At 40.6% G+C, this 14,230-nt stretch overlaps 1 protein-coding gene across 1 annotated transcript; it reads right to left on the reverse strand.

The window, feature by feature from the left end:
- Window positions 1-264: 264 nt before the first annotated feature.
- On the reverse strand, window positions 265-2,366 carry H2AZ1 (H2A.Z variant histone 1). The gene is made up of 5 exons (XM_077755730.1): window positions 2,222-2,366; window positions 1,865-1,942; window positions 1,468-1,581; window positions 981-1,110; window positions 265-704 (listed from the first exon to the last, which is right to left on the reverse strand). Exons 1-5 carry the CDS (start codon window positions 2,222-2,224, stop codon window positions 643-645), a joined length of 387 nt encoding a protein of 128 aa, XP_077611856.1. The 5' UTR covers window positions 2,225-2,366; the 3' UTR covers window positions 265-642.
- Between the last annotated feature and the right edge of the window lie 11,864 nt (window positions 2,367-14,230).

Raw genomic sequence — 14,230 nt, forward strand, 5'->3', positions numbered from 1 at the left:
GCAGGCACAGCTAATTTGAACTGGGATGGTCAAGCTTAATCTAGGAAGCAGCAACTTGTCCCATTCCAGCTCCCAGCCTTTTAAAACTTTTAATAGCTCCTTACATAACATTTTTAAAAAATTACACTTGGGTCTTCTGACTTGGTTGATCTACAAGTTCAATTTCAAGAGAAGAGAGAGGCTTAAGTTACTGTTGTAGGAGATAACCACTCAAAAAAAAAAAAAAGGAATCCCTATTACAATCAAGCAAATTTAAAACACAACTAGTTTGGGATATGACCTTTATTGAGCTTATCCACTGGAGTGGAAATAATGTCTGTACAAAACCAAATGTTTGTTACTATAACTTCTGCATCACAATTAAAATCCAAACAGTTTTTTAAAAACAGTCAACTCAATCAAAACCCACTACTTCAGAATCAATAGCTTCTTTGAAGCCACAGTAACACTTAAATATGGTTAAGACTCGAATGCAGAAATTTGGTTGGTTGGAAAGCTAATTAAACTTCCAACTTGCTCAAATAGAATTACAAAAAGGCAAAATTGTGTTTTTCACAGAGATACAGTCCACTGGAATCACCAACACTGGACAGCTGTTAAGAGTATTTAGAGTCCTGAGATAATAAGGAATCCAGGCATCCTTTAAACAGTCTTCTGTTGTCCTTTCTTCCCAATCAGAGATTTGTGGATGTGTGGAATGACACCTAGGAAAGGGACAGGGATTAATTCCACTTTTTAATATATGCATTTTAAAAAACCACTCAACACTTAAAACCAAGACAGTTTCACGTTCAACTTGGAAGAGGTCTTTAAATCTAAAGCTCAAGCATGTAAAAATTCATTAAGTTACATACATAAACCAAATTTCAAAATACAAATACACTGAAGATCAGTGAAAATAGTTCTTCTGGACTAAATATTACTAATGAGAACTTAAGAATTTTTTTCTCCAAAGGAATAAAATTTTAGTATTTACATACCACCACCAGCAATTGTAGCCTTGATGAGAGAATCCAATTCCTCATCTCCACGAATAGCAAGTTGCAAGTGACGAGGGGTAATACGCTTTACCTTCAAGTCTTTTGATGCATTTCCTGCCAATTCAAGTACCTACAAGGGAGATTCTAATCAATCTCCTTCCAACTTTCCTTAAAGGCCAGCCAAAGCCCAAGGAGTAGAATCAAATCTTCACGGAGATAAATCTACCAAATGTCGCCTTCCTCCACTACCTACCTGAATTGGCAACACTTGAAAAGGGGGCACGCAATTTTATTTCCAAGAGCAGCAAACTCAACCAAGCTCAGTAGGATCCCGTAATGAACACCAGCCCCCTCTAGCGTTCTCAGAAGCTCCTCGCTGCGTTTAGGGCCTGGGAGTTTTTCTTGCATCACTTTCCTCCTTCCCTCTCGTCGCCTCCCCCCAACCCCCCCAAACCCTTCCCAGATTATAAGGCGTACACCCATTTACCTCTGCGGTGAGGTACTCCAGGATGGCTGCGCTATACACGGCGGCAGTCGCGCCCACACGTCCATGACTGGTCGTCCTAGATTTCAGGTGTCGATGAATACGGCCCACCGGGAACTTAATTTTGAGCACACAAACATAAACGCACAAAGATGTTAGAGTCCAAGATGGTAATATTACACGCGCGCCAAAGCAAGGGGTACGGACGCCGGTGCAGCAACGCGCCCCGGCATCGACACACGTGATCGCCCCCCCTTCGATATTTATCGTATCGGCAAACCAAGTCGCGACACCACATCACCCACGCAAAGACGAAACGCCCATCTAGAGCGATGATAAACAAGAAAAGAGGCGGAAAGAAAGCCACCACGGTTCCCAGACTGCACGAACCACCACTGACCTGCAAGCCGGCTCTCTGCGAGCGGGAAACCGCCTTTGTCTTGGCCTTTCCGGAGTCCTTCCCAGCCTTACCGCCAGCCTGCGGCGCGCACACGCCCGCGAGCGAAGGAGGAACGGGGAATATAGGATTACCAGGGCGGCGTGCCCCTCCCCCACCGCGGCGCGGCCCAGGCGCGAGCGCGGCNNAGATCGGAGGCTGCTCCGCTCGCCGCCGACAAAACACCTCCCCCCGCTCTTCCAAATCCTGTCTCCGCGCGTTCCCAACCGTCGCCACTTCACCCCCATCTCCCGTGTGTAACGGGTTTTTCTCCCATCGGCAAAACCCCGCGGAGCCTGCGAGCGCCTTCGCTAAGTTTACCATTTCGAATTCTGCTGAAGCTCAAACAAGCAAGGTAGAGAAAAGACTAGTCAGATAGCCAGCGAGATCCCACCGCCTACTCCTTCGTCGCACCGCGATTCAAACTGCGCTGTCTCCCGCCTTCCCCGCTCCCTTTATACTGCAGTATGTTCCCTCATCCGGGAACTCGGATTGCTCATCCCACCAATGGCTGCCACCCGCCCTCCGGACGCGTCCTTGAGGCCTCAGCCAATGAACAAGCGAAGAATAGGGCGGAGGGGCGGGCACTTCGCAGCTCGAGTCGCTATTGGGACTTGGGAAAGAAGGTGGGGGGAGGGCGGAGGGATGGGAACCGAGGAGAAGAAGGGCAAGGCGGCGGGAGGGAAGAAACAGAGCGGTCTACCCAGCGGGAGCGCGGAGACCCGCCGGCTGTGGTCACGTGTCTGGGAGGAGGAGCTGAGAGGCTCAGGGGACGGGCGCGCAGTAGCGCCCCCAGTCTCCCAACCTGATCCCGGAGGTTGCGGGTTGTGGCCTCTCCGTCTAGCTCGCCCTCCTTCCACCACCCTGACCACCTTATCTTCCAGACTGGAGCGCTTCGAAGGACGAGACCCGCTGGCCCACAGCCTTTGGCCGAGGCCCGGGGCACCCTCTTCCCCACCCCCCTCTCCATCCCCAGCGTCTCTTCTGGTCTGACAGGTGGCGCGTACGCGTCGAGCGAGGGTAGCCCCCACTCCGTGAAACAGAAGCTCAACAGAGATTTTGCATTTCTTCCCCCTGGACCAATACCCAGCCTCCCGCGGATCACGACCCGCTACTCCCACGTCATTTTTAGCTGTATCTCCCACATTTTCTTTCCTCGCCACTTTTGAAGCCCCCCGCGAGATACTTCCACGGGAACACACGGAGGTGCAAAGTCACCTCGCTGTCAACAAAAGCCCTTTTCCTTTTGGTCTACGCACAGAGAGCTTGGAGCGAAGCCGTATTCTGTAATCAAATCATAACCCATATTTTTCTGGATACTACACATCGATGGTTTGTACCTATAGCCTGGAATCTGAAGTTGATTTAGTGAAACCTGAAAACCATTACGTGTCAACTTTTCTACACAAAACATTTTGCTACATGACAAATGTTCGATAAATGTCAGTGGGGTAACTTCTAACATGATTCACAGACAGTTACAGATGGCCCATGTAATCAATTGCAAATGGTGGGCTTAAAAAATAGTCCTGTGCACAGAGTACTATCATAATGCCAGCTACTTAGTCTTCCAACTAATAGATTAATAACACCTGTGTGCATCTCCAGACGCTTGTAGCGATCTAAATCTCTCATATTTATAGTTATTACCCTCTAACACTATCTCCCACTTGAAGAAATTGTAAAATATGTATTCTAATGTGCTTTAGATTGGGTTTCAGTTTGAAAGATTTTGTCAGATTAAAGGACTTCTCTAATTTCTGAGAGCGAAACAATTTTGATACTAAGGTATTCCTCCCCTTGGAACTGAGGAATTGTTGATGATGTCATCAATAGCAAGAGTTAGTTCCCAGACTCCATTAATATAATGATAAAAAAGCTGCGAAACCTGATGTATTAGCTAACCTCGTCTCCATTGAGCCTTTCTAATATATAACTCACAAACCAACATTAATACCTTTTCCAGTTTAGAAAATAGGTTCTCTTCGTTATGGAGCTCAACTAAAGGAATCCACTGTTGCCTCACTGTATGGAGTTTAATAGAATGAACTCAGGAATAGGTAGAAATGAATTCTACCCTTCTTTCTCACTGTGTCATCTTAGTTACTTTTTGGAACTTCAGATTCTTCTATGGAAGGGTATAGTATTGGGACACCTGGGTGGCTCAGTCAGTGAAGTGTCCGACTTTGGCTCAGGTCATGATCTCACAGTTCATGAGTTTGAGCACCATATCAGGCTCTCTGCTATCAACCCAGAGCTGGCTTCGGATCTCCTGTCCCCCTTTCTCTCTGCCCCTTCTTGCTCACTTTTTCTGTCTCTCTCTCTCTCTCAAAAATAAGCATTTGAAAAGAAAAGTTTAAAGAAATCTTTCACGTATTTGTTAAAGATTCGAGAGGATATGCAATGTACCTTCTAACGTGTTTGTCACACAGTAAGCACTCAGTCATAACTATGAGATTATCTTATAGGTAGGAGATTATTCACTGGATTCTACTCCTGAAAACATTATTGCACTATATGTTAACTAACTTGGATGTAAATTTTTAGAAATCAATAAAAACTTAAAAATAACTATGAGATTGTCTTCTACACGGGAAGCTGGGGAGGGATGAAATAAAGTATCTTTGTTTCCTAAATATTTATTCCTGTCTGGTACATTGCCTTCCTTTGAAATGAAAGTAGCAAGCCTGAGGCCTGCCCAAGTATACACAACCAAGTCATCCAACCTTTAAACTAAAATCCAAAATTGGTTTAATGCATTCCATAGTTTTCATCTTCCTCTAGGTAACATAATATCACTTTCCTCGGTTTCACAGCAGTTTTGTGATTGCCCGCTCTTTCTGCTTCCCTGAAAAATGTGTGGTGCGAATATGTTAATACTCTTGGATTACCTCTCCTATATTTATGTTTATACCAATACTCATATATAATATACATGCCAGAGGCTTACAAGTCTTTTGTTCAATGCCATATCTGATTAGCTATTTAAGTCCTCCTTTGCCATGAAAATCTAAACTAAAAGGAAGTAGATGGTCCCAATATTATTGACTCCTTAATGGTCTTATCTTAACTCTGCCAAACTTCCTAGGACCTGTTGCTATCTCGTGACAAAAACTAGCATGTATGTTAACCACTGTTGTTGTTTCTTTCTTTTTATGGTGAGAAAATCTAAGATTTTTAAATTTCTCAAATACATCTTGCTTTAAACACCTTTTTTTTTTTCAAGTTTATTTATTTACTTTGAGAGATAGAATGAGCAGGAGGAGGGAAGGGGCAGAGAGGGGGAGAGAAACCCAAGCAGGCTCCTCCCTGTCAGCACTGAGCCCAATACGGGCTCCATCTCGCCAACCGTGAGATCATGACCAGAGTCAAGAGTCAAAATCAAGAGTTAGACACTTAACCACTTAACCAACTCAGCCACCCAGGCACCCCTTAAACACTTATTTTTAAGCAAATACAAACAGACAAGTTATTTCAAAAGATATTAGCCTAGATGGGTAATGGCAGAATTCTTCTCTTGAGGAAATCCACATGAGAATCCTGGTTCTCTCTACCTAGGGCATCTAGAAAAGAATGTGCCTTCAAGGATTCTGAGTTCCAGCGTCATATAATACAGCATACTGACCTAGAGTTAAAAAACAAAAACAAAAACAGATTGAGTCTGGATAGCCACTCACTTGTTATACAGACTGAAGTTAGTTAAACTTTAAGCCATAGTTTCTTCACTTATCAAATAAAGATTCACAGCATCGGATAAACTAACCTCAAAGAACTGAGAAAGGATTTCATGAAGTATAAAAAACATAAGGAATAATGTATTAATATTTGTGGAACAAAGGCTGTCATCCTCCCCCAAATCATCATGCAAATGTGATCACGTTAAGGGAAACTTAGGTGTTTACAGCATTGTTGAAACCAAGGCCATAGATTTAAATTCCCAGTTGTCCAATTATACACGCCCCATGACCACAGATTTCACACACTTAATTCATAAATACAGGATGTAATTTACAAAGAGCAGCTGAATCTTCTCCAACCCAATCCACTGACATTTCAGAAAAAAAAAAATTCAAAGGTCACAGGGTCCAATATATCTTTTAATATAGCCCTAAACTTCTTTTTTCCCATGCTTAACAGTCCTCAGAATGTTTGGAAATTTGCTTTTTTGAAATAAAATATCGAGGATCTTTTTTTCCCTCATATCCTTTCATTAGCTATTATTGGTCTTCAAGATTTACTGGGTAGAGGAAGGGACTCTATGTGTTAATCCTGTTTTTCCCAAATAAGATGTCACCTGTATTAGTATCTTATAATACCCGTCCCTCCAGCTAAATTGCAAATTCTGCACATCATAACACACGATACATAATCCCTCCCTAATAAAGGAATAGATGTGATAGATTCCAAGTTGGTGCTGCCAGCCTGTTAGGTAAACTAGAACGCGGTCATTAAGTTGTGCTACGTGCCAGGCAGCATGCCGAGTGATAGCAGTTGGGAGACAGGGTATGTAGGGCTTAGGTCCTTCCTCCTAGATCTAGCTGAAAGGATTAGACAAGGAAGAAAATTTAAACAACGCTCTCATCATTAAGACCCCATTAATAAGGGTGCAAAGTGAGTCCCTGATTGGCTGCCAAATCAGCAGTTTCTTCAGTTTAAAGGACAGGGACAACTGTGCGCTGGAGTGTTTTTGAAGAGTTTGTTGAAATGGACATGGGAAGAGTTTAACTAGACTGGCAGGCTCGTGTAAGGAAGCAGCAGTTAGTTAGAAGACAGGGGTCGAAGAGATTCCTGGTCATCTCCCCGTATTTATTTTCCCATCTTCTTGAGGAATAGAACTTCCAAGTGTTAGTGGGACACTTGCTCATCAGAGTATAAGTATACCTGGCCTTAAAAATAAGTTTTTCACAAAAGGGTTAAGCAGCAGTAGGAAGAACATCCAGGAAGTTCCCTTTAAAAAGACAAGCCTTTTTCTTCTTCTTGCTGACAGAAATGACAACAGCTGGAAAGCCATTTTGCACCGTGAAATGAATATAGGTCACACGTGAAGGAACAATGAGACAGAAAAAGCAAGTGACACTATGGAGAACCAAACCTACCCTGGATCTCTCTGAACTTTTACATCCATTTTGTTTGAACCACTTTGGATTGCCTGTCACTTGCAGCTGAACCTGATCTTAACCATCACAGTCAGTCAACATCCTAAATCTTGGAGAAAGATAGCAGTCTTTACCCTGCAGAACTGAGAAACCAGTTACTACTTCTGAGGAGCGAAGGGCTTGGGTGGCTCAGTTAGTTAAACGTCCAAGTCCTGATTCTGGTTCAGGTCACAGTCTCGTCGTTCATGAGATGAAGCCCCTTGTCTGGCTCTGTGGTGACAGTGTGGAGCCTCCTTGAGATTCTCTCTCTCCTTCTCTCTCTGACCCTCCCCTGCTCATGCTCACTCTATCTCTCTCAGAATAAATAAAATAAAATAAAATAAAATAAAATAAAATAAAATAAAATAAAATAAAATAAAATAATAAAAATAAATACTTCTGAAAAGGGAAAGTAAGTGTTCATCAATTTCATGATACTAATCTGGCATGAGGTATAAGGCAAATCATAAAAGGGACAATTTTTGTTAGAAGCCTGGCAAAGATCATGTGTGTCACTTAGGTATAAAGCCTAAAACCAGCATAATATTGTAACCAAGAGAAGGATGTAAAACATCTTGAAGAAAATATCAATAACATTTAGTAACTGACTGGATATGACATTTAGGAAGGGGTGGGAGGTGGACATGAATAAATGAAAGGAGTTAAAAAAGGATGTCTAGGTTTTTAGATTGGTGGTCTGGGATATAAAGTAGCGTCTAAAGAAATGGGGAAGGGTGCCTGGCTGGTCTAGTCAGTGGAGATGTGACTCTTGGTCCTGGGGTCTTAGATTCGTGCCCTGTGATGGGTATGGAGCCTACTTAACACAGAAATTAAAAAATTAAAAATAAAATAAAAGAAATGGGGAAGCCAAGAGGATAGATGTAAATGGACAGAGGGGAGAAGAGATAAGTCAGGAAAGTTATGAAATATTTAAGTTTACATTAAGAGAATTCAAGTGGAATTTTCAAGTTGGTATGTTGGAAAGAAGGACAGGAGGTTGTAAAAGGAAAAAAGTTTCAAAGATATATCCCAAGGAGTATGCTTAACAACAATGTTTGGTAGCAATGTCAGAATTGTTAAAAGATAAACTGAGGCACATTAAAAAGTTTGAGAGTTCGGGGCGCCTGGGTGGCTTGGTCGGTTAGGTGTCCGACTTTCGCTTAGGTCATGATCTCGCAGTTCGTGGGTTCGGGCCCTGCGTCGGGCTCTGTGCTGGCTGCCAGCTCAGATCCTGGAGCCTGTTTCAGTCTGTGACTCCCTCTCTCTCTGACCCTCCCTTGCTCACGCTGTCTCTCTCTCTCCTAGAAATAATAAAACATTAAAAAATTTTTTTAATAAAAAAATTTAATAAAATATTAAAAAAAAAAAGTTTGAGAGTTCACTGGAGCAAAAATTGATTGGAATTGGGCAACCCCAAACTAGAAAATAGTCAGGGGTCCTCCGCTGACAGGAGCTGGGGAAAAAGACTTACACAGATAAGGGGTGGAAGCAAAGGAAATTACTTGATTGGCTCTAGTTTAAAGCTCAGTTGACTATTTGTCATGTCATGTGGTTGTCTTACATCTGTATTTCATAATCTTGAGGTATATGCAGGCTTAAGATTTTAGGGTTCCATGACAATAGAGCCACCTCAGTCTAATGGCCTCCTTGTTTACTTAATTTAACACCACAGATAACAACACCAAGGAAAAAGTGAATACTGTTGAAAGCTAAAGAGCAGCCTAAGGAAAAGACCCAAAGAAGTAAAGTGTACGTGATTTCTCCCTGGGCATAATGGTTCCATACTCAACTAAACTAGGTAATTCCCCATAGTTACAATATCTAAGAAGATGATGTCCGAAACATTTCCACGTGTGTATCGCTAGCTCTGGGAAATGACCATTAATCTGCTTTTGATCTTTACTATTCTGTTTACCAAAAATGATGATGTTGCTAGAGATTCTGAGACTACATCTGGTTTTATCTACACTCCTCCTAGCTGTTATGTAAATTTCTTATGCCCAATGTTAGAATGCAACAATAACTAAGAAAAGCCCATTAGCTAAATTCTCTAAGCTTGAAATTCCACATATCTATCTTAGGATGAGAGGGAATCCAGATGCCATCTTCATCCTGAGGAGGAAAGGGAAACACTGCAAAAAAAAAAAGACGAGTCTAAAACCATGAAATTTATACTTCATACCCCTCCACAGACTCAGCTCCAGGGCAAAAACCATAGGAAAGGGGTGCCATGACATCTATTGTTAAAACTTTGCAGAGATAATTGTGACCCCACAGTCTTCCTAATTGGACAGAAATGACTCAGAGAAACATCTGAAGCTTTTTCCACACTCTCAGGTTTTCCCAGCTTTGTTTTGTGTGGTATGGCGGGGGGGCAGGGGGGGAGGAGCAGAGAAGTTTGAAATTGTTTGTTAGCACAGTACAATCTAGAGAAAGCTAACTAATACAGCTATCTGAGAATCATCTTGTCATTAGCTATTGTAGTTGCTTTAAGGAGATTCTAAATGAAAAACTTCTCAGGAGAGAATTTAATTAGTGCTTTGACCATACATACCTCGAATCTTTCTGTCTTAAATGAAATATGTAGACTCTGTAACTAAATAACTTTTAAGACATCAGTATTATTCTTTCTAATTGAATACCGTTTTCACTGTCTTCCAGTGTCCTGATGTTTCATGAAATAGTCATTAAGTTCTTCAATAAGGCTTCTCTACTGCTCAGAATCTCAGCAGGAAACAGTCTGAGACGATCTCTTCCTCCATTAATAGATTAATCCAACAACTCTAGGCAAGAAGTGTCCAGGTCATTTATCATATTTCACCACAGGATATGGAAATTTACATGCTGACTCTTTGTTTAGATTTTTCTATTTCCTGTTTCAAAATTAAAATAGTGTACTCATCTTAATTCTCAAAAATGAAACAAGTTGCTTTTTTTCCAGAAGAAGCTGGCAATTCAGGAATTTTACAATATATGTAAGGAGAGGGAAAGTCCCTGCAAATCAGAGTAATATATATTATTATAATGTAGAAGTCCCTGTTTCACATCACTGATTTTGTAATGTAGTAAAACTTTTAATCTACAGAGTCAAGGCGTGTGGAAGTGGGAAGTGTCATTTCTACATCACATCTTTTAAAAAGTGAGCGTGCAGGGCGCTTGGGTGGCTCAGTCGGTTAAACATCCGACTTCGGCTCAGGTCATGATCTCATGGTTGGTGGGTTCTGAGCCCCGTGTGGGGTTCTATACTGACAGCTAGCTCAGAGCCTGGAGCCTGTCTTCAGATTCTGTATCTCCCTCTCTCTCTGACCCTCCCCTGCTCATGCTGTCTCTCTCTCTCTCAAAAGTAAGTAAAACATTAAAAAAATTTTTAATAATAAAAAAATACAAATAAAAAGTGAGCATGCCTTTTCCACTCTCTTTTTTTTGTATTTGAGCATTGAACACAAAGCAAGAGACTCCATAGAAAGAGGATTTTAGATTCTCAAGATTGATCACATAAATAAAACACCTGCCAAGTAGAAGCATCAGACCAACAGTTTCATTCTGTTGTCACCACAATGTTGTTGTTTGTTTATTACAGCAGTTAGACTTCTTTAAGTAATGCACCTTGTTTACAGCCACAAAACAATCCATGTACATGTGTCTTTGAGAGACCTATATCTGTGTGATCCATCATTATTAGAATGCTAGTTTCATTTGTTTATACTATACAATAGAAGGAGTTTTGGCAAACATTCCCTACTAAAGAATTCTTATTTTTATTATTCCCTACTTTTAAAAAAGATGATGCTTTGCAAAAATACAAAATAACATATGCAAAGGTTATTTATTGTGGCAGTGTTTGTAATAGCAAAAGATTGGAAATAACCCAGATTCTCATTAATGGAGAACATGTTAATAAACTGATACAGCAACATAATGAACCAAGATGGCACTTTAAAAAGGAATGTGGAAAATACACACTGAAACATAGTGACCTTTTAAATATACTATTCAGGGAAAAAAATAAAGTGCAGAATACAGTTTCTAGTATGTTATGTTTTGTGTAAAAGTTTGCATATTTGCAAAAGGACTCAATGCTGAATAGACAAAAAGTAATGAAAATTATTATAGTAAGATGGAGGGAAGAAAAGAGGAGAATGGAAGCAAAACTTCTTGTTTCACAATTTTTACTTTGGAGTGTTACAAATGTTTTTATGTAATTTAAAAAACTCTAGGGGCACGTGAGTGCCTCACTAGGTTAAGCGTCCAACTTCAGCTTGGGTTATGATCTTGCGGTTTGTGAGTACAAGCCCCACATCAGGCTCTGTGCTGACCACTCAGAGCCTGGAGCCTGGTTTGGATTCTGTGTCTCCCTCTCCCTCTTCCCCTCCCCCACTTGTTCTCTCTCTCTCTCTCTCTTTCTGTCAAATAAATACACATTAAAAATAAATTAAAAATAAAAAACCCTCTAATTAGCCATCTGTAAATATTGAAAGCAAACTTAATTAAATAAACCTAACTGGATATTAAGTTGATACCATATTCTAATAGAAAAGAATTAGTCTAAGTAAACTTAGAAATAATATTACTTTTATTCTTTAGACAAGTAGAACTACCAAGAAGTCTTATATTTCATTCAATTGTTAATGTTGGGAAATATATCAGTACTGTTATTTTAAAAATTATTCTGTGTATATTATAGGATAAAGCAAATTATTAGGTATGTTAATTTTCTGAAGTATCAATTTAGCATAAGAAAAAAGAGATATAAAATCAATAAAAGTAAGACCCTGTGATCTTATGTTTGAATGGAAATATCAGTGAGAACATAGGATTTTCCCCTCCTCTTAAAAGAGATGGCTCTGTCCAGGGAAAAGCCTTAGAAGCAATGACAAGTCAATAGCAGTAAATATCCGTAGTGGCAAGATCCTGGTTTCTAAATACCATTTGCCACTTAAAGGAGTCTTTGGGGGAAATGGCTGATTCCAGAGCTAGAGCAGAAAATATACGTGATATATTGACATTATATAGTCCCAGAAAGTAAGGACACTATCAAAGACTATAGATCCCTGCAAAAAGAACACTAGAAAAATTAGAAAAACCTCCCACTGGCCAAAATGGGATAATCTGAACCTCAAAAGAATAATGACCATAAGTTTAAGTCAAACACGTTAAATGTAGAGAAAGAAATAAGATCAAATTTAAGACAAAAAAATAGAGGAGAGAGGACAGAGAGAGGAGGGGGGAAGGAGAAAGGAAGGATGGGAGAGGGAAGGAGAGAGAAGCAGAAGAAAACTCACTGGACCCCGCTGGAAGTGTCCACAGTGCCAACTTGTTACTCTAAAGATTTGATAATTAAAGGTGAAGAAGAGAACATTTATCTTGCTCTGCTGTGAAGGACATTTCTGTTCATACTGAACTGATTGATGAGGAAAAACTTCTTCTAAACAAAAGAATTCCAGCTGATAAACACAGAAGTAATAGAAAAAAACTCTATTTTGTAATCTTCACATCAATTCTTCAAAGGTTATCAGTTAATGATAAAACCATCTTGTCTTTACAGTATATTCCACTGGAGATTGAAAGCATTACTCTTTCTAAGCTTACCTGGAATACTCTTTTAAAAGAATATTTTATAGACAGGGCTGTATCGCTGACTTCAATCTATTCAAGTGTTTGGGCCACTGGAAATAAAGAACAACAGACAGGCAGTGCAGGAGATCATCAGCCACAGGGAGGATGTGGGAAATTGACCTGGTTTCCTCGATGAGAAGATAGCATTGATCAGAGAGGAAGGAGAAGGGAAAGCGGTTGAGAGAGAAGAAAGCTGTTTTAGATTAAGAGACTTTTTTAAAGAACTAAGATTCAGAATAAACCAATAAAATGTGTCGAACCTTGTTTGAAAGCTGATGTTTTTTAAGTTTTTTTAAAAGGTTTTAGATAATGGGGGACGGGGAGGGAATGCCTGGGTGGCTCAGTCGGTTAAGCATCTAACTTGGCTCAGGTCATGATCTCATGGTTCGTGGTTTGGAGCCCTGCATTGGGCTCTGTGCTGATGGCTCAGAGCCTGGAACCTGCTTCAGATTCTGTGTCTCCCTCTCTCTCTCTGCTCCTCCCCATTCATGCTCTGTCTCTCTCTCAAAAATAAACATAAAAAATTTTTTTAATTAAAAAAATAAAGTTTTTAGATAATGGGGGACATTTGCATATGAACTTAGCATTAAATAATATTCAGGAATTATTGTTAATGTTATTAGATAAAATGGTGGCATTTGGGGCACCTGGCTGGCTCAATCAGTAGAGCCTGCAACTCTGGATATCAGGGCTGTGAGTTCAAGCCACATTTTGGGTGTAGCAAAATTTTACTCAAAAATAAAATCTTAAAAAAAATAAATAATGGCATTTGGTTATGTAAGAAAATGTTTCGCTTAGGTCATGATCTCGCGGTTCGTGGGTTCGAGCCCTGCATCGGGCTCTGTGCTGACTGCCAGCTCAGAGCCTGGAGCCTGTTTCAGAGTCTGTGACTCCCTCTCTCTCTGACCCTCCCCTGCTCACGCTCTCTCTCTCTCTCTCTCCTAGAAATAAATAAAACATTTAAAAAAATGCCCCCTATAGTAGCACTTTAAAGGATGTACATAAATATTTAGGGGAAAGAGGAAATGATTTCTGGAATTTACTTTACAATGTTCCAACGAAGGGAGCCTGGGTGGCTCAGATGGTTAAGCATCTGACTCTTGATTTTAGCTCAGGTCATGATCTCATGGTTATGGGACTGAGCCCTACATTGGTCTCCATGCTGGGTGTGGAGTCTGCTTAGGAATCTCTTTCTCCCTCTCCCTCTGCTTTTCCCCAGAGCACTCTCTTTTCTCTCTCTCTCTCTCCCCTCCTCTCTCAAAAATAAATAAATAAATAAAATGTTCCAACTAAAAAGTGATATTTTTTAAGTGTAAGAGAGAGAAATAATACAGCAAAATATTGACAATTGTTAAAATTGAATATTTATGTTTTGAAAGTTTTAGGAAAAGTTCAAAACAATTGATTAAAAGTTAATGAAGCAGGGAGCCTAGATGGCTCAGCTGGTTAAGCATCTGATTCTTGGTTTCAGGTCAGGTCATGATCTCATGGTTCATGGGTTCGAACCCCACATCTGACTCCATGCTGGTAGCATGGAACCTGCTTTGATTCTCTTTCTCCTTCTCTCTCTCTCTGCCCC

Source organism: Crocuta crocuta, unplaced genomic scaffold, assembly GCF_008692635.1.
Source record: "Crocuta crocuta isolate KB4526 unplaced genomic scaffold, BGI_CrCroc_1.0 scaffold92, whole genome shotgun sequence".
NCBI classification, from domain to species: domain Eukaryota; kingdom Metazoa; phylum Chordata; class Mammalia; order Carnivora; family Hyaenidae; genus Crocuta; species Crocuta crocuta.